This window comes from Anguilla anguilla, chromosome 4 (assembly GCF_013347855.1).
Source record: "Anguilla anguilla isolate fAngAng1 chromosome 4, fAngAng1.pri, whole genome shotgun sequence".
NCBI classification, from domain to species: Eukaryota; Metazoa; Chordata; class Actinopteri; order Anguilliformes; family Anguillidae; genus Anguilla; species Anguilla anguilla.
In genome coordinates, this window is record NC_049204.1 from 51,725,844 (window position 1) to 51,751,625 (window position 25,782).

The 25,782-nt window shown below is 38.5% G+C and overlaps 2 protein-coding genes across 5 annotated transcripts in view; one reads left to right on the forward strand and one right to left on the reverse strand.

Annotated features, from left to right (window-relative positions):
* dok6 (docking protein 6) overlaps window positions 1-16,836 on the forward strand; it is a 60,411-nt gene extending 43,575 nt beyond the window's left edge. The window contains exons 4-9 of one of the 3 annotated variants that reach the window (XM_035412151.1): window positions 1,845-1,964; window positions 3,875-4,064; window positions 5,008-5,146; window positions 6,108-6,222; window positions 7,043-7,066; window positions 14,885-16,836. In XM_035412151.1, coding sequence (XP_035268042.1) covers window positions 1,845-1,964; window positions 3,875-4,064; window positions 5,008-5,146; window positions 6,108-6,222; window positions 7,043-7,066; window positions 14,885-15,045 — 749 coding nt within the window. In that variant the 3' untranslated portion in view covers window positions 15,046-16,836. Of the gene's footprint in view, window positions 1-1,844; window positions 1,965-3,874; window positions 4,065-5,007; window positions 5,147-6,107; window positions 6,223-7,042; window positions 7,080-14,884 lie in introns of all 3 variants that reach the window. The other 2 variants (XM_035412153.1, XM_035412152.1) reach the window with 2 other exon arrangements.
* Window positions 16,837-20,608: 3,772 nt separating this feature from the next.
* The window catches only part of rttn (rotatin), a 39,914-nt gene continuing 34,740 nt past the window's right edge, over window positions 20,609-25,782 (reverse strand). For both annotated transcript variants that reach the window (XM_035414695.1, XM_035414696.1), the window contains exons 45-50: window positions 25,586-25,779; window positions 25,003-25,270; window positions 22,699-22,802; window positions 22,264-22,333; window positions 21,394-22,102; window positions 20,609-20,745 (exon numbers count right to left, since the gene is read on the reverse strand). In XM_035414695.1, the coding sequence (XP_035270586.1) occupies window positions 22,020-22,102; window positions 22,264-22,333; window positions 22,699-22,802; window positions 25,003-25,270; window positions 25,586-25,779 (719 nt within the window). In that variant the 3' untranslated portion in view covers window positions 20,609-20,745; window positions 21,394-22,019. The remainder of the gene's footprint in view (window positions 20,746-21,393; window positions 22,103-22,263; window positions 22,334-22,698; window positions 22,803-25,002; window positions 25,271-25,585; window positions 25,780-25,782) is intronic.

The window sequence follows — 25,782 nt, forward strand, 5'->3', positions numbered from 1 at the left end:
CGCCTTCATTTGCCCATAGATGAAGTTAGCACAGGCTTGTGTTAGCTCCAGTGTTTGTGAACTTGTAGAATTAATTTTCTAAAAAGCTGTGCTGCATTAGGTTCTGAACCCAGGAGGTTACCGATAATTTATAGGGATGTCACAACATTGTGAAAGAGCACGTATTTGCTTGATTAATTCAGAGACTGTATTTTTACAAATAATCACTTTCCCAAATCTCTTTTCAGAAGCTTTCTGAGCGAGCACATGACCACATAAATTGAAAGCATTAGGGCAAATGAAAATAAGCCAGTCCAAAAAAAGAAAAGGACAGATGTTTTTTTTAATTTATTTTTATTTATTTTTAAAAATCTGGACAGTTCCCATTAGTATTTAAATGCAACGAGACATGCTTGTGTGAATGGCAAATAATGATTATTCATAATTTTTTAATTGAGTTTTTCAGCCATGAAATAAAAAAAGAGTCTCTCTTTGCCCACTGCACAGCAATGCATTGCTCAGCTGTATCGAGCTGTATGTGTTTCATGTGTCATAAAACAAAGGAAATGCTCATACTCCTCAGTATCCCATATGCCAGGCACAGAACACCGAACTGTGATTTCATCATGTCCCTGGCAGCTTCATTATGTCAGTGCCAATATGACATTTTCCTCATCTCCAGAGTTCCTCTGGCTGGAGTCACATTCAAAACAGCAGCGATTTGTGTGAAATGTACAACACCCTGCATCTTCCTCTGCATTAATCCTCTGTCCTGGAGCTCTGGAGCACAGTGTCTCTGTGATATTTTCAACCTTTCATCTCGGCTGTTTTGATGGCTGCAGCGGCCGATTATTGCACATTTTACAAGCAGTTAGTGCTCCAATATGTGTATTGTATAATTTTAGATTTAATAGGAATCATTACCTTTTTTTAAACTCCCCATGGGGACATTTAGGCTAGGTGTTAACTGCTTTCTTTGGTGTGCTATTGACTGCAAAATGACCTTTTTTTTAGCTGCCTAGCAATTCAAAATGGTGCAGAGTGCTTATGAAATGAAACAAGATGGCTATGGCTAGTTTATTTTGTTCCTGCTTTTTTATTTTCAAAAAGGGGGAAGGGGAAATGTCTCTTTAAAAGAAATTAATCTTACTTTTCAATTTGAAAATGGAGAGATTATGGCAATCCTGTTAGTTTTTTTTGGAATGAGATACACCAAACTGAAAAAGTTGTTTCTATAAAATAGCTTCTTTTTTTTATCAGAACATCTCAAAAAAGGATTGTATGTTTTGTTTTTTGCCCAACATTGATTGTCAGTTCTATATATGAAGAAATGGAAAGACAAATTGACACTAGTAAAATGAGACATAATATTATTATTATTATTATTATTATTATTATTCAATAGTGTTCTGTAGGGAATTCTTAGACTCCTTTTCATTTCAATTATTCCTTGTTTGACCTCACACCAGATTGTTCCTCTTTTCTCCAACGTTACTCATTTTCATTCAATAAACCCGATAGAAAGTACTTACCCCATCCTTCAATGTGCATAATAGACTATTGATTCTCTTGAATTCAGTACATAAACTAATCTCTCATCTCCTCTGCTGACAAAATCCAATCATAACAAAAGCAAAGCCATGTAGCTCTGTAAGCAAAGGAAACGGGACGATCAATTGTTCTGTGTTCATGTGACAGCTTCCTGCTCTCCTCTTCCCTGGGCTAATGGGGTTGACTCAGAGCTTATCCCATTACATTTATCCCCTGCATCTTTTTGTTTCAGGATCAGCATTCAAAAGGTGTGCCTGTCCACATGTGTACTTTTCAAAGCCTTATCCGTGCGTTTCTGTGTGTTTCCTTCACAGAACTGGAGGCTGAGGAGTGGTGTAAACTGCTGTGTGTGGAGTGTCTGGGCACAAGGCTTAATGATATCAGTCTAGGAGAGCCAGACCTGTTAGCGGCGGGTGTACAGAGGGAACAAAACGGTTAGTATCCAATTAGTCTGAAAATCTGCAGCTTTCAGGTCTTTTTTTTTTTTTGTAGTGATAAATGATTATATTAGTGAATTAAATGTGTTAGTGAAGCAAAGGGCTCAAAGGTTTGGCTGGGCTCATGTTTCCAGATTATTGGCTCTTACCATGGCTCTCTGTGAACCCTAATGAGTACTGCTGTGCATCATCGCGTTTTCTCATAATGAAGCTTGTCAGAGAGACGGATGGGATTATAGCACTTAAACAAAGTAAAATAAATGTGCTACGTTTCTTCTCAAGATATATTAGCAGCAGCAGAAAGTGACAATTTGCAGTTATTTTGCTTTCATCTTTGATAATTGTATTCTAGTTTTCTAATTGAACTAAAATATGAAAAAAAAGGTTATGTGAAGGATGGAATTATTGCATTTAAGGTCAAATTTGGCTGTTTTGCCCTGTGAAGAATTGTTTTCTGCTTAATTTCATAGTTTCCTGTCAAAACATTCTTTGACTAAAAGTGCCATAGTTACCTCTGATGCTCAGCGTTTTGGCATAGTATATAAAGTATGTTACAAAAGCTTCAGGTGTCAGGTGTCACACTTTCATCTACATAAGATGTTGCTAGCAGATAATAAAGTTGCTGAAAACTGTTGTGTTACAGAGTTTCAGTGTAATGACAGTAATTCTAATACACACACACACACACACACACACAATTATATGTAATATATACATGTGTTTATTTGTGTGTATATATTTATGCATTTTTATAAGTGTGTATATTATATGTGTATATACTTGCATATGTATGTGTGTGTGTGTGCGTGAGTGTGTGTTTGTGTTGTATGTATGTATATTACAATCATTATTCACAGTTATTATTGATGTTTTACTCCCAAGATAATTATTTTCTTTAATGTCATTCATTTCATGTGTAATTTCTTTGTTTGCCTTGTTTTTATACTCATATGAGAAATACTTAATTCACTCTTAATTGCCCTTAATTGAAAATGCATTGCACTTATTCAGTGGCTTTGCCACTGTTAACTAAATATTTATATATTGTTTGTATTGTTTGTGATTTACCAGCTGGAGGTAGTTATTTCTTCAGTTCAGTTGCTGGGGAGTAATAGGGAAAGCTGGGTTTTTAAGCATTCATTAAAACTCTCTATCAGCAGGGTCTAATAATTAAATCAGAGTTCATTTTTGCACTCCTAAAATAGCACCATATTACATAGTCACTTCCTCTTACACGGCACATAGCTTATTTTTGAAATATTAGGCATAATTAGCCACTATTAATTTTAATTATAAAGTGCACTCAGCCTAAAATAATTGAGACTGTGCTAACTTACAACCCCTGGTTTGAGGGAAATATAATGACTGCTTGATTTCCACCTCAGCTCCATGGCAACCATCCATTGACCATTTTTTCTTTTCAACTGTGGGTGCACACTTGAAAGAAATGAAAATAATAAAGCTCTTGACAAGGTTGGCCTGATTTCTCAGAATGATTGTCTTTATCTGTTGGTTATATAACATCCATTATACTTTAAGCATGCTTCTCATACCATCCAATTTTCCATTCCTGTTTTTCTCCAGTTCTGCAATCTCAGGTTCTTTAAATTTAGAGTAATTTAGTAGTATTTCAGAACAGCTGTATTTTTGTGATTTGATTGTCTGAATCGTATCTGTATCTTTATGCAAAGTGTAGAGTGCAATGTATGTTAAGAAACTGTTATTGATTATGGAGTCAATTTAAATACATGTGTTGACATGGTTAGTCGTAAATGCTTTTGTCTCTGTTGTTATTGACTTTCATTGTTAAATATGTAGTTTGTGAAGGCGTGGTGTAGGCTATGACTTAAATTACTTGAGTGTTTTAAACATCAAATGCATTTGTGTTTTCATGTGTGTGGTTTCAGAACGATTCAATGTTTACTTGATGCCTACACCAAATCTGGACATTTATGGGGAGTGCACTATGCAGATCACACACGAAAACATTTATCTGTGGGACATTCACAATCCTAGAGTCAAGCTGGTGATGTGGCCCCTCAACTCCCTGAGAAGATATGGAAGAGATTCCACCTGGTTTACATTTGAGTCAGGAAGGTAAAACTGCTCTGAACTGTGCTGTTTGTACTTTTTTATTAACTCTTCAGTATGCAATGATGCCGTTGCTGATGATGATAGTTGAACACAAAAGCACAATGGTTGTGTCCAACTCTATCTGCTTCTGCAGATAATTCACGCTTGCCCATGATTTAAATCAGAGGAGACACTCTTTAAGCCTGATTCTGAAGCAAGCATGCTACATGTCACTATTACCATGTCTCTTAAGTAAACATTTTCCATTGGTTAAAGATGAGAGACTTTTAATACTAACTTTATTGTCCCCTTAAGGAATCAGCCTTTTTCTCTCTGGAGAGAAAGGTCATACTTTTATCAGTGTGGAAAGGACATGGTGCATTATAGCCTTACAGTCATGTTTAATCTTTTCATTTGAAAAGCCTCAATATTTTAGTGTAATGATTACATTTTATGATTTACTCCTGTAATCTGTATTTGAAAAATTGCATGTAATTTAATCTCATCTGGATAGTTTGAAATCACCTTTAAAAAAAGAAAAATAAATCTGTTAACCTCTCTAACCACTACAATGCATCTACAAACTCTGCTGTTATTTCTGAGATTTATGCAGCTTGTACATAATATTGTTCTTATCTGTCTACCATGAGAGAGAAGTGCATTTACCACTTAAAAAATGTTTCATGATTTTATTCCACTATCTGGTTTTGATAAATCTGTAACACGGCCATGGAGTGCTCTACTTTTCATCCTTTAGCTTCATCTTTTCTTACTCTCTCAGTAAAGCGAAAGGCATAATTATGCTGTACATTTCACCAGCACAAAGTCAGAAGGCAGAGCTGAAGATTGCTGCAGTATTCAGTAATGCATTGAAAAGGGAAGTGTGAAATTCCCCCACCTTATGGAATCAACAATGACGTCCTTTTTGCCTGTGATATTGGAATGGAGATCTGTTCCTCCATTACAGAATGTGTGACACCGGAGAAGGACTCTTCACATTTCAGACGAGGGAGGGAGAAATGATCTATCAGAGGGTCCACTCTGCTACGCTGTCCATCGCCGAACAGCATGAGAGGATGATGATGGAGATGGAGAAAAGCTCGCTGGTGGGTCTTCGAAAAACCATTTGTCTTAGCGGAACAACTTCAACCTCAACCACAGCCTGTGTTTCACAGTTATCTTTAGGCCCAGTCAGTGTTGTGGTTCAGTGGTAGTTGAGTGGGCTAACCAAACCTGTCCCCTTGCCTCCGCTAGTCGGCCGCTCTTACTCTAAATAGGTCACACACTTCTTATGATTGCGGTGGCTCATTTGTATCTCTCTGCAACATCATTACTCCTTATTTACTGTACGTTTCTTTTCTCGTGTAACCCATCAATCTCTGTTTGGGGGCGGGGAGAAGGGCTTGCTCGCTGTAACTGGCCCAGGTTTCAGACTAGTGTGAGGTGAAGTCCATGCCAGATTTACCGTTGACCCTAGACATTGTTACATCTTAAAACCAGGGTGCTGTACACAAACCAGTTTTATGGACTCTTAGATGGCTCACTTCCTTCACAACACATTTTGGGAGTCACGTGCAGTCCCATCTACTTTATACTATCCTACGTATTTTCAGGTAACCTGTGGTAAGTTCTTACTGCAGCTTCTGAATATGGAGTTATTTCATTTAATTCCTTTTGACACTTTATTTTTATTCTGAAGAGTAATTGGAAAGAAAATTTCACAGTTTCACTGTGGATGGAAACTGCTTCAAGTTCAGTTGCAGTGTGTGTTTCTAACCATTAATCTAAGCAGCAATCATTTGCATGGTTTTCATATTAGCTATTTTGAATGTTTACCATTAGCTGTTTTGTCCTGATTGATTTGATAACGAATGATACGGAATACTATTTGTTCCCTTTCCCAGGTAGGGTATTAAACTGCCCAAGCTGAAGGACTAATGGGCTTCATTAGCTGGCTAATTTACCTTGAATACTGAAAAGTCCCATGAAACAGAAGAGAAGAAGCACTTCTCAGAGGTGACTAACAATATAATTAGCAAACTCTGCCCGCTTGCTTTTGTGTTGCAGACGTACTCCGGTTCAAACGAGACGACATTATCAAAGTCAATATCTCTGCCTCGGAGTGCTTACTGGCATCATATCATGCGTCAGAGCAGTGTGGGAGATATCTACAGTTTCCAAGGTAAGAGGACCTGTGGGCTTCACGCTCCGCTGACATTTGGCACTAATGGAACCGTTCTGTATATCCCACGAGTATCATGGCTGTGGAGCACTTTTAGTGGTTTTACACGGATTTTAGTTGGCACTTAAGATACTGTGCAGCTGAAGATCCACACAAATTAATTTCATTCTTGCAAAATGCTTACTGATATTTTGATTGCATGTGTGCTTGTGTGCATGTGTGTACTGTGTGTGTGTGTGTGTGTGTGTGTGTGTGTATATCTAAATTATATATAATACACAGTATAAATATAAATCACAGACTGAGGACCCACATCTTGGTTCCAATCCCATGCCCAACCCATAGCCCTCCTGTCTTTAGTATTCTTATGGTTTATGGTTATATTGCTGTGGTTTCATGTGCCTCCTCTTAGGTCTTTTGATATACAGTGTGGTGTCTGTGGGTAACCTGTACTTATTTTGCATAGTTAGCTTGTTAGCTTGCTGCTTTGGTGATGTGTCATCTTGACTTGCTAATCTGGGATGTTGTTAGCCAGATCTGGCTCTATTCTGCATATCGACCCGGTGAATTAACTTCTGTTTTCCTTATGTGAGTTGCTGTGAATTAAAGCATGTACTAAATTAGTGTAATGTAATGTAATGCAGGACCTTGTGCTTGAATGCAGTTAGTGTTTGGAAGTAACACACTTTTTGAGGCTAGGTAGACTGTAATACGAATGATCATTGGAAAGTGTGTATATCTGGTTGTTTAAGGCTGAAAATGGTTTCTGATATGTTCAAGATTCCATTTTAAAATGGCAACTTCCTCTTCCCATCCTCAGATCACATCCAGCTGCCACTGCTAAGTGAGTAGAAATGGTAAAGTGAAACTGAAACGTCTTAATTTTGAAATCAATGTTGCCATTGAAGTGTTGAACAATACTAAATTCCATGCTCAACTGTCAAATAGTACAGCAAGCACTGGGGGATTTCCTCCACTTTCTGGTAAAATTAACATCCATCCGATTCATTATTGATGAATTGAAATATTCCAATAAAACAGTGATTAACATCAGGTAGAGTAATGATTTCATTGCCGTTATGTGTACTCAAAGTCATTGCATTTTATTGTATAGTACAGTGTTGGTTCCTGAGTTGAGGGAGGGGGCTTGCAAGTTTGGGGGTTTATGGTGAGACCTAATGACATTTTCTGAGTGCATGGGCAGCATTGACTTCCCATGGGGACTCCTAGGGACTTCAGTTTTGGAGAAGGCTGAGATGTTATGTTATGTTTGTTATATGTAGCAACTGTTAGCCACTCATAAGCTGCTCGTGAATAGATGCTAACACTAGTCCAGGTCTTTCCTGTACAGCACTGGGGGAACCAAAAATGCCCCAAAAGACTATAACAGGGCTAATGGGGAAGACATTTACTAAAGCAGGCATTTGTCACAAGGCAGAGCAGAGCTCCCAGCAGAGATACGCTTAAGACAGAACAGCATTTCTTCATGCCACTGTTAAATGAATGCAGCCGAGTGACATGGGGAAGAATATATTGTGAGGTTTCTGTGCAAGTCGAGCCATGACTCACTACCCCCGTTGTGCAAAGCAGAGGGTGGTTACTTCGTCATGCTCAGACCCCATTTACACCTGCTGTGCTGAACACTTGCTGGGGGCCCTTCTGGCTTCTCCAAGAATTCTCCATGTTCGTGCATATTTATATATTCAGGATGACACCCTGTGCTGCAGAGGTTATAGTATGTTTAAATTGATATAATCAGGCCTGACAAAACTGAGGTGGGTTATGGCATATTATTTTTAGTTACTTACTTAGTCTGCTTCTCTTTTTCATAATGAAAGGAACCATTCAAATGGAATGCACTGGCCATCAGTGCTTACAGAAATAATTTGGTAACACTTTCTGTGAATGGACCCGTCTACTTCACAAGCGATGCATAGCACCTTCAGAAGGTTTTGCCAATAACTGCCAATAGTTTTTATTTACTGGGCCATCATACCTCCCAAAAATTCCACTGGATACTTAAACAGTATCTCAGAAGAGAAGCCCCCTACAGATTAAAGTATGTATTAATAAAACAGTTGAGCTCATTCATCATTTTGACACTGCCATCGATATTGCACTGCTATTGAGATATAACAATCTAATTCTAATCTATAAATCATTTATCAATCCAATGTAGCTCCCTTAAAAATGTTAATTCAGCACAGTGCTTCTGCCCCCTGTATTGTAAAAATGCATGTTCACCTCTCTTTGGAAACCAGATGAGAAAGGAGGTCAATGCAGGGCTGTTATTTAAGGTCTGTGCACACACGTTTCCCCAGTCCACACTCTAGGGCTGGCCAAGTCAGGCCAATTAATTAGCATACCAGTCCATACGTTTCAGTTAAAATGCAATGGTTTGTATTTTTCCATTTTATAATTGCCTTCATTGCTAGTTTCTTTGCTACAAAAAATTAGGGAAGCAGTAAGGGCCAGCAGCTCTTGTCTTGGTCTTTTACTAGCGCTTGCTGCAAGTGTTGCCAATAAAATATAGCCATTAAAAGGCAAGGATCTCCAGGGAATGCTGTAAGTACCTGTTGAATGACATTTATTGTGTGCATTTGCTGCTGTAGTCAAGAATGAAAATTTAGCAGCAGCAATTGGCTATTGGAACTTACATAGTTCACTTTAAATTAGCTTTTTAATTGCACACTAACTCTAAATTTGCCATAGGTTTATTCATCTCCAAAAGGGACAAACTTTCAATCGAAGTGCCTCCCTGTGTTTGATCTTGCACAAGATGAATTTGCTATCAGCTTGCCTAATTTGCTGAGTCATGCTCTGTTTTAAACTAAATACCCATAAGCCCTGAAATGCAATTAAAGAATGCTGTTGCCCTTCCCATTGTGGTTTGCAGAGCTGGCATTTGTTTATTTTTTCCATTCAGTTAATCTCCATTGTTGCATAGTGTCACCACCTTGGAGGGATCATAGATTGTATTTCCTGAACTTTCAATTACTGCATTACACAAATCACATTGCATCCGGCCGTATGCAGGAAATGACATCCCAGAGGCTCTGTGTCTTGAAAGATTAAACGGGTTATACCAGCGAGATGGATGTGCATAGGTTTGAGTCAGGGGCTGGAACACCAATGCTGTGTCCATCACTCTAGACATACAGTCGTATGAATGAAGAGTAAGCAAATCTGCAGCTGCTAAATTTGCTGTGGATAAGAAAATTGACCGTGTTTCACTGTTCACATTGTGTGTAGTTTTAAAACTATTTCCAAACAGGGGCACTGATCAAAAAGTTGAATATCTTGGTGGCAAGACAACAAGCTATAATGCTCATTGCGGAAAGTGGGTAAATTTGTGTGTAGATAGCAAAGCATGCCCACACAGAGAAAGCTGCCATTGACTAATGAGATTCTTGAGGCAGAATGTCCTAACTACACCTGCAGGCCAGGGCTCTCACTGGCTAATTCACCCCATCTCTCTCTAGTAATGTTGTTTGGTAGATAAAAGTGTCAGTACACTGTACATTAGCTTGGTGGTATAGCAGAAGAGATGTACTACTGTGACCCTACTCGCTTTTGAGCATGAATACCACAAATGAATCCAGCGACACCATGAAGCGGAAATTTATCTATGAATAAGTCTAGCAGCACAGGTCTACATGAAGTGCTGCACTGGCAATAATGTAACTTTTTATCGGGGAGTAATTATGTACTTGTTATGAAGAGAGATTTCATTATTCCTGCCATATTCCATGCAATCACAGGAAAACTGCTTTCAGGATAGAGTTGGGACTGAAATCAGACAAACGCTTGTTCTTTTTCTGTCTAAATGCACAAAAACTGGCTCAATTTCATAATGACTGAGAGACATAATAAGGCCCTGTATAAATACAAACAATTACAAGCCTACATATCGCTTTCATTTCTGTACGAATTTTTTAAAAAAAACAAAAAAAACATTTGGCTTGGATCATTAGTGTCAGCAGTTTAAAACCAGATAATTTGACCTATTATTATTATTATTATTAGACACTGTCGTTGTGAGCCATCATTGCCACAGATGTGATGTAGATAAGATCTTGTCGAGCACTATAATAAAGGACAATTCGCGTTGCTTTTTTTGTTTGCTTCTTTGTTGGGATTTTTTCCCTCCACATCATTTTCTCCAGCATCATGCTATCCGTAACTCAAGTGAGGCATGCATGCTGCTGGTGTGAGATGGTGCAAATCAGGCTGTCACAAATGGTGACTCCCACTGCTAAGACTTGCATTGTAATAGGGCAAAATAATGACAGCCATGTAGAGAACAGTATGTAATTCAAACTTGATAACTGCAACCAAAAATGCCCGCAAGCAGTGAATTAAGTTTGACTCATTTTGAGTGGCATTGACCTGATCAGCAGTTTTGGTGTCTGCGTGTTGTACATACACAAACTTTCCATAAGTGCGCTTATATTATTCTACGTTTTATCATGCTGAAGGGAAAAAAAGTGATAAGTGGTACAGTAAGTGCACTTTAAAATAGCAAAAAAAAGCCTTTCGATTTGCCTGAAAAGTTCATATGAGGAAAAAGTATCAGAGAAGTACGTTTTCTATTTTTGTGCTAGGTTTTAGTGCAATTTTGTACAATTTCCATTGGATGATATAGTTTTACTTAATGCAAGGTGTTCAAGAGTTATCGACTGTAGCATTGGCAATGCTAATGGGCTCTAAACCTTCAGGAGCATATAAAAGGCATTGATAATAGGAAAGCTGGCATTAAGACCAGTCTGTAGGCTGAGGACTGAGCATTAGCACAGCTTGCTGATAACATCAGCCCACCTGCTAAAGTTACAGATGTGACTGGTGAATCATTTGGAGGTCAGACAGAGGGGAGGCGGGGTTTTGTGCTCCTGTGTTTGTGCTCTCCACAATGCAGCAGCTGCCTCGGTAGATAGCTGGACACGACCTTCCCTTTTAATGAAAAGGCAATGACAAATCACTGTCCTCCTCTCCCCAGGTGAGAGAAGGCTGGAGCAGCTAGCTCTGCACAGGGAGGCCCACTTCCAAAGCCTCCTCACGGCGGGACGCGCATTTAATGGATGTTCCAGGGCCGATTGGTCTTCCGTCCTTTATTTAGCTGAACTTGGCGCACATCTTCACCCCTTGCTAAATTGGCATCTTAAAAGATCGGTTGAGAAGTGAGCATTACGCTGTGTGTTTCAATCCGCTCATCCGCTCACTGGTATTGAACAATGAAAGTCATCCTGCCGGTCATCAGTTTTATCTCTTGACTGCTGATTGCAAAAAAAAAAAAATTAATGATCGCTGAGGAAATATTTTTTACATTTTTTAAAACATTTTTTTTATTTTATAGTACCCTCCGAGACAGATGTTACTGCAGTTTGTATTTGCTAACACATGCAGAGAAGGAAATGGCAGGTTTTTGATCTGTTGGATCAAGTTAATGCTATTTTTCAAGTGCATTAGTAACCAATATCACCTGTTGCCAACAACAAAAAGAATTTATCTAAATCGTATGGGTGTCAACATGTACAGCCTATTTAACGAAAGGGAAGAGAGCCAAAAACAAGCGAAGGACAAGCTGATTAACGGAGTTCAGTTTGAGGAACACAGGGATGCAAGTTTATTTTTCGAGGCTGCATGTTGATTGTAATTGCTATTGTGAGTCAGCACTGCGAGTTAGTGCAATGCACCGCTGAGAAACTGGCCCCTGTTCCATGTCCCCTAACACCAGCCCCCCCCCCCCCCCCCCCCCCCACACCGTCCTCCGCACTGCCAGCACCCATCATCTGGCACCTGGAAAGGCCTCTGCTACGGAAGGCTGCAGCTCGACAGTCATTTCCAAGGTGACTGGGACGTGCTAAATGTCGGGGAGCTTTGGCAGAAGGTCCGTCCCTCCCAGGATGGTCCTGGAAGTTGTGTGTTTGGCGGTGTGCTTGGAGGAGAAGCGCCGCAGCGCGAATGGTCACGCAAGCAGAGAGGGCATGCCGCGTGAGCAAAATGTGAGATATTCCTCACAGTCAAGTGCCCTTGAAATGTGTTTCGTTACAAAAAATCCAGAGTTCTCATCCTATATCATTTGTATTTCAGTATGAGGTTTCTGTGTTAGGGTGGACATGTTTATTCTAAGAGCCATACTCGGCCAACTTCTGTAAGGCATTAGCTGTTCCCCATCAATGTTCCTGATCATAGTGTTTTTATTGCTAAAAGCCTTTGCTACACAGATTTTACTGGCATTAGCAGAATCCTCAGGGTTCAGTGTTAATGAGCACTCAAAATGGCTAATTTGGCATTTGAAATGCAGTACACAGCAGTTAAATAATTTAACCGTGTCCTACTGTCATTAGTGCAGTTAGCTGGCTTCCTAGCTAGCTGCTGTATTATGTACTTAATGCATGATTTGTTTAGCTATTCAGCTGCTTCATCATAAGCCACAGAATACATACAGTGGCACTAGCTAAGCCTTTTATTGTCATAATGACTGCTGGTTTCTCGGGGATGTGTTCAGCTAAAGCACTTGTCCGTTAAGTTAGTTGCGTTTTCACCTCCTCATCATACCAGAGCAGCCACTCTGGCCAGTCAGGCCCCTGCATAGTCTGCCTGCATTAGGTGTAGCCCTCCATAGTAAAGATTGCATATCTCAGCTGGGGTTCACATTTAGGAGCCCATGCTTGTCTGCCATCTGCTGAATTAAAGGAGGATGCTGCAGTGATGTAATCTGGCACTCACACTCTCAGCCAGACTGCTGGTGAGCTAGTAATTCAAGTATTAGTCTTTTGAAGTTGTTGGTTGGGTCGATAATGAAGGGGTTGGGTTGGGTTTCATTATAACTCAATCACGCCTTTTGTATTGACCAAATCGTAGCCTCATTTGTCTTTGAAGACCCCCCTCCCCCAATAATACTTCCTGTCGGTGGGAGGTGCGTGACCATATTTTGCGGGAATGACACGTTTTACTTTTTCAATGGGTGAAATGGGAGTGAAAAAAACAACTCCAGACCTAGTAGGATTTAGCTATGCAAAGGTAATATGTGATGAGACAGTGATTGAAAATGCCTACAAATATGATTCAACATTGCAGATTGAGAGGAAAAAAAAGAAATGAAATGGAATTGGTTCAATAAAAAATAAATAAGGGCCTGCAGAACTATCCATTTATCTAGTGCTAGCAGACTACCAAAACCGAATGCATAAAATATAATCATACAACCTAATCAAATTAATAATTCATTATTTCTATTTACTAAATTGTAAGGGCAGCTGCATATGGGGCCTTGGACGCCCTGTAAATTTCTTGAATGGTGACAAAAAGCGTGCAGTTGTGAAATAAATTTGTAAATATATTGAGTTAAAAGGCACAGAAACTGAAATACTGTATCCCCATTTGACCTGTCTACAGTTCTCTTTTTATGCATAATTTATTATGCTGCCTAATAAATGTGGCCTAATATCTATTTCCTTCATGCGATATCTAAACCACTGTGATTTAGTGTGTTAAAAAAAATGAAATGAGTATAATTTGGCCTAATTTAAGAATACATTATCACCATAAAGGTGATTATTTTACCATATAATGTTTTATCATATAACATTATTTTACCATATAACAAAGCTGCAGTAATGGACATGACCTCTTATGTGGATAATGATTGACAGGTTTTAGCCTGGATTCATTCTGATGTATAAAAAGCTTGTGTATGCAACGGAGTACGGTAGGCCTTTTATTTGTTTAAATGCATTTCTCACAAAGCTGAAGCTCAGTGCTGGAGGAATATGTGGCTTATATTTTGTGTAATCTCACTACACACCACTAAATGGCATTTTTGTGAATTTTATTTTTTATTTGTATTACATCCCTCACCTCACAAAAAGCCACAAATTGCAGTAGCTGTGTTACCTTTTCCTTTGGATTTTTTTTATAACAGTATCATTAAATTCATATGAGAAACAGTAACATTTTTAGACAGTTGACTCCATAATCATTCTTGCAAAATGGCTTTATGGAGGATTAAGATGTTTGAGAAGTACAAGCAGACACACACACTAATGGGAAGAAAAAAAGCCATTTTCTGGAGATCAGCTAATCCCTTAGTACATACAACTGTTACTGCTTGAAGAAGAGAATGCAGAAGACAAAGAGTGGGTTCAAATCATGGAGTAGATACAAAGCGGTAATTCCATCACTACTACTTGCAACAGCTTAATTTAATCCTTTTTTTTTTATACTACATTTTTGGCATCTGCGTTGGTTTAACCCAGGACAGCATTTTGGTATTGCAGTAAGACGGGAAGGGGAAACTATATACTATAAAAATTAGGAGAAATTATTTATTTTTTCAATTTGAGTGACTTGATGTGAAATCCTCACAGTGAGGACTGAATGTCATCCGCACGGTCCCATGTTATTCAGTTAGTCACATGTCTGCTGGAGCCTGCACTGTGGGCCCACTACCCCACATCTTGCATTTATGGCTCATCGTACGGCAAGGCTCTTTCTTCCTCATCTCCTGTAATGAATTTATGACTTTACATCGCTCTTATTTTCATAACTTCTTGACTAATTATACCCTACAGCCTTCTCAACTCCTGACAGGCTGTGTGAAATATGTACAACTATCATCCATCCATCCATCCATCTAATTTATTCATTTAATTATTTACAGGGCCAAGCTTGACAATGACACTCATACCCCGGGCACAGACTTTCCACAGCTTTTTCTCAGAACAAAGTCATGAGCAACAGCGTCTGACTCAAGACCAGGAGCAAGCGTTGTCTCCCTCTAGTGGCTACGGATCAAGCAACAGCCCTGAACCCGTCCAATGACCTGTGCTGAAAGGCTGATTATTTTTCATGAAGCCAAGACAGGACATTCCAATCCTTTAGTATGATTATAGGACTAAAATGCATCTGATGATATTGCTGATGAGATCTGTAGAAGAACAGCCATACTTAATTGTTTGTAAAGTATGTTTTTTTTGTTTTGTTGTTTTTTGGTACTTCTTGGTTGATGACTAAATTTAGTTGAAAATCACACCACCTATACTATAGTAATCACACCCTGTGTAAAAGGCAGAAATAAATTTGACAACAGACATTCCTCTCAGAAACTACTGCAGCAAGTCACTTTTAAAACCAAAAAATTTACTCATGTTATTAAATAAAACATTAAACAAGTTATTTTGACAGCTTTAGATGTCACAAATGTTCAAAGGTATTCACCACAGGTGACGAGATATAATTATACTATTTTAGATTATCTTGTAATTGCAAAGCAATGCTTTGACTCAGTTTAAAGATTATTTTATTTTTATGTTTCATAGCATCCCTGTATGTCAATTAATCTAATGTGTTTTCTGTAACTGCTTAATTTTTATTACTTAATGTATTATTTTATTATTTGACCACAGATTTCTTCTTTCACTTAGTGACACCCCCTTTCATGTGAATTCCATGCTTGTACAATGTACGATTTAGATCTCGGGTTGTAGTTCTCTTATCAGTTTGGAACCAGAAGAGAACACATCAATGGTGTTTGGAATGGTTCATCTTGGCAGCCCTTTAATGGCCTGTGTGTAAAGCATGCATATCCGTCTTTGAAAAGGGGAGGACATGGACGTGCCCATCCTTACATAGATAACAGATGATCAGCTCGGTCTCCCTCAGCCAAACACAGCCAGGGTCATCTGTTATGAATACTTTCCACAACCTGGGCTCAAAAAAATATTTTGTCTCCTATAATTTACACAACCATCCAAGGATTTCATAATTTGATCTCTTTGTTCTGTGGGTCTTGACATTTCTAAATAACAAAGTTGTTATTAAAATGGAGTTGTATCAATAGTACACCAAAATTATCAAGTGCCTTTTAAAGGAAATGTGGTTATCTATGCTCAAATCTCCAGAAAACAAAGTTCAGCAATTACAGACTTAAAATGTTCTTAAAAATATGAAACCTTTTTTGGAATAGCCTAAAGAGCATTTTTGTGGCACTACAGAATTGAACATCCCTACACAAATTAGTGTGAGTTACCCTTTGCTGCTCTATGTGTTTAAGTATCCCCGCAACATACAGTAACAGACGCCTGCTTTTGTTTTGTGTATTTATGAATAATCACGTCAATAGAGATACATGTACATACTTCCTGTTTGTCCATTTATTTATATTTTAACACATTATATGTGAAAAAATTTAACCTGGACATAGGTTTTATTAACAGATGATGTGCCCTTCTAAGAAAGGTTTTCAGTATGTATGTATGGTTATTGTATAATGATTCTGATTATATAAGAATATGTATGTGTGTGTTTACACACACACACACGATTAAAATTTAGTCTGCCTACTTGGAGCATTTACAATATTTTGGAAAAAGGGAAATGTATTCCCAAAACCTTGATGTTTGTTGTCTGTAAAACAAATACTTATTGTAGTCCTTTTTCCAATGTGTATACTGTTGTTTTATCAATTTGGTTCACTGATCATAGTCTGAATAGTTTATTTTCAATTATAACTTATGTAAAACATACTGGAGGTCTATTTTAGTTTGTCAGGTAACTGCAATTTGTGTTGAAATATTAATTTATTTTTGTTTGCCATCAACCCCCCCCCCCCCCCCCCCCAAATTTTCTTTAAACAAATAAAATAACTAGAACATTTTATGGTGTGCACATTACATATTTGTTATTTCTAGTAATAAAACAAGTCTACATGTGGATTTATTTTAGAAAGGTCAGCACAATAAAGGTTGAACAACATATTTCATTTTTAGTAAACACTGCAGTATTGGCAGAGCACACTTTTATTTATTTATTTTATTTTTTTGAGGAAAGGAAGAAAACATTTCCTGAGGTTTTGATCCAACTTAACATGTGTACTTTTATTAGTCTTGCACATAAATGACAGTTCTAAGACTGCTGTCAACACTACAGAAAAGACAACTTTGGAAATGTAATTCACAAAAAAAAATTCAAATAAAAAAATAATTTTTCACAAGACAAGTATGCTTGGGAAAAAAAAGAAAAGAAAAAGAAAACAAAATAAATAGATTTTAAAAAATGGCTCCAGTGAAGAACCCTGTATTCCGAAGGAACATTGTCTTGCTCTTTTGCTTTCTGACAATGTGGACGACAACAACACCATTCCTCGTGTGTTTCTGTCCCTGTGGACTGACCATGGAATTACTGCCGGGGGTGCTTGTCCTCTGAAGCTGTGCCATCACCCCCCCCCCCCCCCAGAATGGCCACCTCAACGACATGACAACACATTTTTAGGGCTGAAACGTTGCTGCTAGGGGTGTTGGCCCTGTGCGTCCTGCAAGCACGATACAGTCACTTCCTCAGGATTTTCTCCACTTTTGAGTTTTCTCTCATATTCCATCAGTGGCCTTTCACTTCCAATCCAGTCAACTACAGCATTTTCCAGTGGCTTGGTAAAGTATACATTTCAGAAGATGACCTCCGTGCCCAATCTTTTTAATTGTGTGATATTTATAATGTATATGCATGGAATGTAATGATTATAATATATTATGCAGTAAAGCAACAAGTGAATAGGTGAGTATATTCTAATCGTTATATTATTAACAAAAACTACATTGCTTTTACCTTGATTTTCCGCAGATTCATTAATTATGCAAAGCATAAATTACAGTCTGTTATTAGCTGTGCCATGTGTTGACAGTTCAACTCTAAAATAACAGCTTTGAAAATGGAAGATTGCTTGTAATTGAGGTTAGGTTCCCTGAACTTCACAGTAGAGTACATTCTCAGTCTTCAAAGAAATCGTAATCCAGAAATCAGATCAATGATGACATCAGGGAAATGAGATGGTGCAGTTCAAGGGGGTCTCCAGAGCTGGACAGTGACGACTTTTATATCTGCTTACATTTTCCTTGATTGCTCATTACAATGGAAGTCACATCTCAGAAGAACGAAAGGGATCTCATGTCCTCCTCTTGGTTTGACGTGGCATACTTGTAATGTTGGCATACACTTCGTTTTCTTCCTGGTGCTTGGTTCTCTTTTTCATTTTGTCATAAAGAGCTGCCTGCTCATAGTTGTTAAGCAGCTACAAAAACAGATATGGAAGATACAAGCCAATTTTTAGCTTTAACAGTGTAGAGAAACAAAACAAATGTCCAAGGTTACCGTTTTGCCATTGTCTTGCTAGCACCTTTTTGATCAATTGTGGAATGATTTTACCTACAAGTATTTCAGATCTTCATAAATTGTGCTCCTTTGTTGCTTTATCATTAATTATACATTAGCTGAAGGTATTAGTACATTAATGTTAAATGTTAATGTTGTTACTTCCCCAATTTATTTACGAAAGCCTAGATCTTTATTTGCCATGGAATTATAGATTTAATATTTACCCGTCTTTGCATAGGGTGGTGCTTGGCTCTAACTTTTGCCCTCTTCTTCCTCCTATAAGAGTACCAAGTTACACACAGGTTAATTAAGAATCCTTATGCACTAAATAATATAAATATACTTGATAGGCTTTACTAGCAGGCTGTGTGTCCAATATATCGTTTAAATGAATGAATATATTTTACAATCAAGATCAATGTGAAAGTTCTGAACAATATAATTCACATACTATATTTAAAAAAGATAAATGTTGGAGATGTCACATCACCTGCCGGTAGTCCACTACAACAAATGTCAGTGCCACTAATAAGGAACAACAATTATTATTATTACTATGAACTGCTACAAAATGCAATAGATAAACGAAAACTTACTTGTGCCAACAAATCAATGTGATTGCCATGATCATTAAAATAAGTGCTAATACTCCACCTCCGACGTACATGTACATGTACATGTGTATCTTGAGAGAAGTATTAGGAGTACCTGTTATGGGAGAAAAAAGAAGCACGTTGGATATTGGGTATTTCCATGTCACATGTATCTTTGCCTCGCCTTTCATAGAATGATATTAACAATTAAATATAAGCACAGCAAGTTATATAAGACCAGGTTAAAACCTAGTATATGGCTGGACCTAACACATGTGATCCGGCCGACCAATGGTGTAACTTCATCACTCACTCAGTCACAGACATTAGCGTTTGTAGGGCTGGCCCCGCTGTTGCGGTCCAGCCAAAAAGTAAACTGACATAATATAAAAAATTGTAAATGCAGAATATTTATTTTGGTTACTCTTTCAGAATTTCTAAACAAAGATTGCAACCACAATAGGGATAAACTCTTTAGGATTGTTGGCTCTAGCTACAGTCACATTTCTGAAGTTGACGTTTTTCTGGAGTCACTGGTGTGGTCTGAAGGGTCACAGATTTGCATTAATGTCTTTATATTCACCCAAATGAGGCTCCGAGCATCTGCCTGAGCCACCAAGACACACCACGTGCTTGACACAAAGGCAGGAATTCAGACTGATTTGCCACATCCTGTGAACTTTCTCGATGCAGTCCTGAATTGTGACATGAAACTTCACTCCAGATGTGTCACTACAGTTTCAGTGTGTCTTCCTGCATAGTTACTGCACCTTGACATTTTGATTGTGGGTCTTGTTCCTCAAAACTTGATTGTAACTCACCACAATACACTAAATTATATATATCATAGACAAAAGTTGGTTCAATACAAATTAATGAACATAACAAATGAAGCAGTGAACTTTGAACGGATTCAAATGTATTGCTAGCATTTGACGAGATCAGCTAACGCAGTCACAATGACACCGCTGAAGGTAGGCGGGTTCGCTCACCCTCTGTCGACACGGTGAGCGAGAACGTGGTTGTCTGACCACTGGCATTAGCGCTGAAGTGGCAACGGTAAACCCCGCTGTCCTCCTCCATTATGTTCACCAGCATCAGGCTGACGCCCAGTGCGTCACTGCAGTTGACCAGTGCTCTCGACTTGTAGTCCGCTCCCAAGAAGCACTCCTCCACCTTGCCCTCCTCCTTGCTACACAGGGCTATTGTGTCGATGCGTTTCCCACTGACCTTCTCAAAGGTCATTTGGTAGACCGACCCCTTATCCACATAGTTGCACCTCAGTAGGAAAGTACGACCCTTTTCAACAACATTAGGGTCCGCCATACTCAGATTCATGTCCACTGAAAAACAAAGTTGGGAACAAAGTGGGGTTATTATTGGAGAGGGCATTAGCATACAATGCTGAGTGAGAAAACATTTCAATAAGGGAGTCAATAAGGCTTTGTTCTACCTCTGTGTTCCACAAGTATGTGTTTGGTCCATGATCCCTTTGGGAACGTCTGGATGGAGCACTGGTAGAGGCCGGTGTCACTGGACGTGGTGTTATGGATGGAAATGCTTCCATCCATTTTGGATGACCTCAGGAACTCCACTCTTTCTTTGTATTCACCAGGAGTCACAGCACCAAACTCCGGGTGAAAAACAGCTACTTGCTTTTTTTCTGGCATCTTCACCCAGGCTATCATGCTGAGGTTTCCACTCCAAGGACATAGGCATTCCAGAGTTATACTCTGCTCTAGTTTCACGATGGAGTCTGCAGGTTTTGCTGAGAAGGCATCTGAAAAATTAATTTTTTGTAACAACTTTAAAGATATTTACTCATAAATCAATAAATAAATAAACATTTTAGAACTAAATTTACAAACCAGCAGTGGCACTAAAACTTATTTTAAAGAAAAAAACATATCACATCTCAATAACTATTTCAATAATACTAAATGTATTCTAGTATTATTCCATATTAGAATAACAGCATATTGCATGAAACTGAAATTTTACAATAAAAATGATTACAAAACAAAATAAATATCAAAGGGACCATTTATTAGTTGGAAACTATACTGTTAAAAAGAAACAAAAAATATTTCCTTTACATTATCACCACAGACATACAATGAAGTGAGGTATAACTATTTAATATGCAGCAACTGAAAACCTATGTTGAACTATCACTTCACACAATTTCAGTAAAATCGTAAATATTAAATACATAATTCAGTAAATATGAAAATAAATTCAGTAAAGGTACAACAGGTTTATGGTAAACATACAAGTATATATTACACAAGACTGTGAACTTTGAATAATGTGTATGAAAGTGAAACCCTAACCAAACTTGTAATTTCACAAGACATACAGTAGTTTTTTTCACTTTCTTCCTGTTTTTAAGAAATAAGCCAAAAAACAATACAAGTAAGGAGTTTACCTCTGGTCGAACCAAGCAGAATCAGAAGTACCATGAAGTACCAGCAATCCTTTTGTATTTTCTTCATCTTACTCCACTCACGGCAGGCCAGAAGGAATGAATGCAGCATTGATGAGCGAGGAGCTTCAACCAGCACTTCCTGTTTGAAAGCACTACAGAACGGCACTTCAGCCACACTGACGGCCCATTTTCTGCACACGAGCTCCTCAGTGTGCGTCAGATGGAGCATTCTACAGTGCCATCCCCAGGCCACAGAAATTCTTAGATGTTTACAGTGTCAATGGGCGTATGCATATGACCAAAATAATTATTTTTTACCGCCTCTTGGAAATTGCGTTAATGAAACAAAGTTAATTTACTAATATAATTTTTCATTAAGTGAGTCACTTCTTTCCCCGAGAAAGCATGTTGTTTTTAAAAAAATGAGACAGAAGTTTTTTATCCCACACTTTATTTAACATAAAAACTAAACAATTCGATAAACAATATCATTAAAAAATATATAAATACTAATATACACTTTATTTAAAAAGCAAAAGGTCTATGAAACCCTAATATAAAATATAAAAAGCACGTTATAAAAATTATATTCTCAGTTCATATATCACAGTCACAGCTTAGAACATTCAGTTATTCAACAGATGAGCCAGCTTTGCCAGGCACTTCAGTAGGTAAGAGTTCAAGGCTTCGTCTTTGTTCTCCTCTGCTTCTGTAAATAAATAAAAGGCACCGTCACATACAACAGACTGATGTATGCCATTGAATGGATACATGGCAGACCCAAGCATAGAATTATATATGATATCAAACATTCATATCACGGAAATGTTCATGGTGACTTAAATAATGACACTGGGTGGTTTCACGTACCTTTTTTGGCTGAGGCATACGCTTCATCAACTTTAGCTCTGACAGAGGGACACTTCAAAGTCACCTTTGCCTTGGAAAAAGAAGCAAACACAGGTGTGCTTGGTTTGATACAACTACATACAGCATTAAAGTAAGCTGCATAAACCTCATACATTATTTTAGAGCTTTTCATAATACTACATTTCTACATAACAAGAGTTAAGGAAAAAGCATGTTATTCAGCATTTCATGACAACACTATATACGTTTATGAACACCATGAAATATAAATTGATTCCCTATTTTTAGTAACACATTTGACTCCATACGGTTTACATTTCCAAACTTAAAAGCAAGAAAATAAATCCATCTGAAATCCATAATTAAACGGCATATAGACAGAAAGTCTTTGATACACCAGGAATGCACAGTATTCTACTGACGGCCTGTAGCTACCTTCTGATTATTGTGTAATAGTGCCCACAGCGCTGATGCTCCTACTGCACGGATGTCCGGCAGTTTGCTCTCCAGACAGGACACCAACACCCCAACAGATTTATCTGAAATAGAACTTACATTTACTCTTACAAATATAACAGCATCCAACTTACATTACCTTTTTTTAAATTCACATAATTATGACAAAAGGTTCCCCTGTGTGTTAATAAGCTATACGGCGACACGTATGGCTGGAAAATGTAATAAGCATTGACAAAGATTTTACAGGTAATCATTTTTTAAAACCAGTGGTTATGATTTTATTGGCAAAAATGTAATTACAGTCATGGTAAAAAGAAAGTACACCCTCCTTCAATTCTGTTTTTATTTATCAGGGCCTCAATAACAATTGTGTGGTCTTCACCAACTTCTATAAACAAAAAAAATAACCTCAGATGACAACAAAAAAACACAGCAGATTTCAATATGTAGTCATTGTTTCCCAAAAGTAAACCAACATCCCAAAAACAGGTGGGAAAAAATAAGTACACCCTTCCTACTTCAGAAATCATTAAGAGAGTAATTAGCAGCCAGGTGTCACTAATCGAATGCACAAGATTAGTTAATCACACAATCAAGTATGACTACCTCTATAAAAGCAGAACTTTTGGCAGTGTTCTGGAGCACTCAGGTGTGTGTCTACATCATGGCAAGACAAAAGGACATCAGCCATGACCTCAGAGAAGCAACTGTTGTAGCTCATCGATCTGGGAAGGGTTAAAAGGCCATCTCCAGACAATTTGAAATTCACCATTCTTCAGTGAGAAGGATTGTTTACAAATGGAGAGCCTTCAAGACAGTTGCTAATCTCCCCAGGAGTGGGTGTCCCAGCAAATTCAGTCCAAGGTCAGACCGTTTAATGGTCAGAGATATAAAGAAAAACCCAAGAGCTACATCACGTGACCTACAGACTTCTGTAAGCACATTAAATCTTTATGTTCATGATAGCATAATTAGAAAGACTGAACAAGTATGGCTTTCATGGAAGGGCGGCTAGGAAAAAGCCCCTTCTCTCCAAAAATAATATGGCAGCAAGACTTAGGTTTGCAAAATTGCCTCTGAACAAGCCACAAAACTGATGAGTCATTTGACTGATGAGACCAAAGTGGAGATGTTTGGTCATCATGCACAGCGCCATGTTTGGCGAGAACCAAACACAGCGTATCACCACAAACACCTCATACAAACTGTCAAGCATGCTGGTGGAGGGGTGATGATTTGGGCTTGTTTTGCAGCCACAGGACCTGGGAAACTTGCAGTCATTCAGACAACGATGAACTCCACTTTATACCAGAATATTCTTGAGACAAATGTTAGGCCATCTGTCCAGCAGCTCAAGCTGGGCCGAAATTGGGTCATGCAACAGGACAATGATCCCAAGCACACCAGCAAATCGACATCTGAATGGCTAAAGAAGAAAAAAAATCAAGGTGTTGGAATGGCCAAGTCAAAGTCCAGACCTCAACCCCATCGAGATGCTGTGGCGGGATCTTAAGAGAGCTGCGCATAAACGAATGCCCACAAACATCAATGAACTGAAGCAATGTTGTAAAGAAGAGTAGGCCAAAATTTCTGCAAAACGATGTGAGAGACTGATAAACTCCTACAGAAAACATTTATTTCAAGTTATTGTTGATAACTGTGTGTGTGGTTCTACATGTTACTGAATTATAGGGTGTACTTATTTTTTCCCACCTGGTTTCTGAATGTTGGTTTACTTTTGGGACTACATGTTGAAATCGGTTGTGTTTTTTTGTTGTCACCTGAGGTTATTTTTTTGTTTATAGAAGTTGGTGAGGACCACACAACTGTTATTTAGGCCCTGATAAATAAAAACATAGAATGAAGGAGCGTGTACTTTCTTTTTACCATGACTGTACTTGCTGACTATCTTTGTCGGCAAGTACAGTGCATAAAACAAGGTAAACAGAGGATCTTGATAGTAAGCTGACATTTAGCCCTTAAGCACATGGCTTCACACGTCAGACCAAAGCAAACACCACATTTCCTGCATAAACATCAATGTCAGTTCTGCAGAAATAGCTTTCACGCTTACAACCATCTAATGCAACATTTCCTAGGTCCACACAACACTGCCCAGCAGACTGCACATTCTGACTAGGACATTTTTTTTAAAGAACAATAAGTTATGTCCAGTAAAAAGACATAAACTCCCATAAAATTAACACATCAGAATACATGAGATTATAAATGTTATAGTGACTCCGAGTAGCCTTAGTGTAGCATTTTCAACACACTTACCACTAGCCAAGATTTTTGGTTTATTGGCAGAACTGAAGCAGATATTGTGCAGAATGAGCAGGGCAGCTGGTCTGTTGCCGTTGTGTTTGTACTGTGACATCTCTGTCAGCAGTTCCAAACTGCCATTTATCTTCAGTATGGTCTGCTGACCATCTTCGCCAAAGGACATATTCAGCAGAAGCTTCAACCACAAACTCACTGATGGGTTAGGGCTCTTTGACCCTGGTTTTGGTAGTGGTATTGACAGGAAATACTGCAGAAAATTGCTCTAGAAAAGGAAAGAGTTAAATCAGATTATCTTGTTCTCAAGCTGTGTTCATGCCCTCTGGAATGGCAAGTAAGAAGTGAGTGACTAAGTCCAGCGGATAGCTGATATGAACCAACTGCTTTTCCTAAGTGCCTGGATGTTCATAAACTAAAAGCTTTTGGAGACTGGAAAGCTTGTGGAGTAATATCAACTGTCTGCAATGCTAGCTAGCCAATTCATTTAAAAACCTTCACTATCTGAAACACCTAAGGACATGCGCTACTGAAGAAGAGGAGCATTCTGGCAAGCTGACGAGCTCTCCAGGTGACCGCTTACCTTCTGCAGAACCCCTTTACAGTCACGGGATATGGCAAGGTTGGAGAGCAGGGAAAAAGCCAGGCGCTGGACGGGGCTGTTTTCAGCGGCTACGTGGGAGGCCAGCTTCATGACACTGTGCATCAAAGAGCTGTTTGTGGGACCTCTGGGGAAAGGGCCCTGTCCAGCATTACTCCAGCACAGCGAGCTGCAAGCTT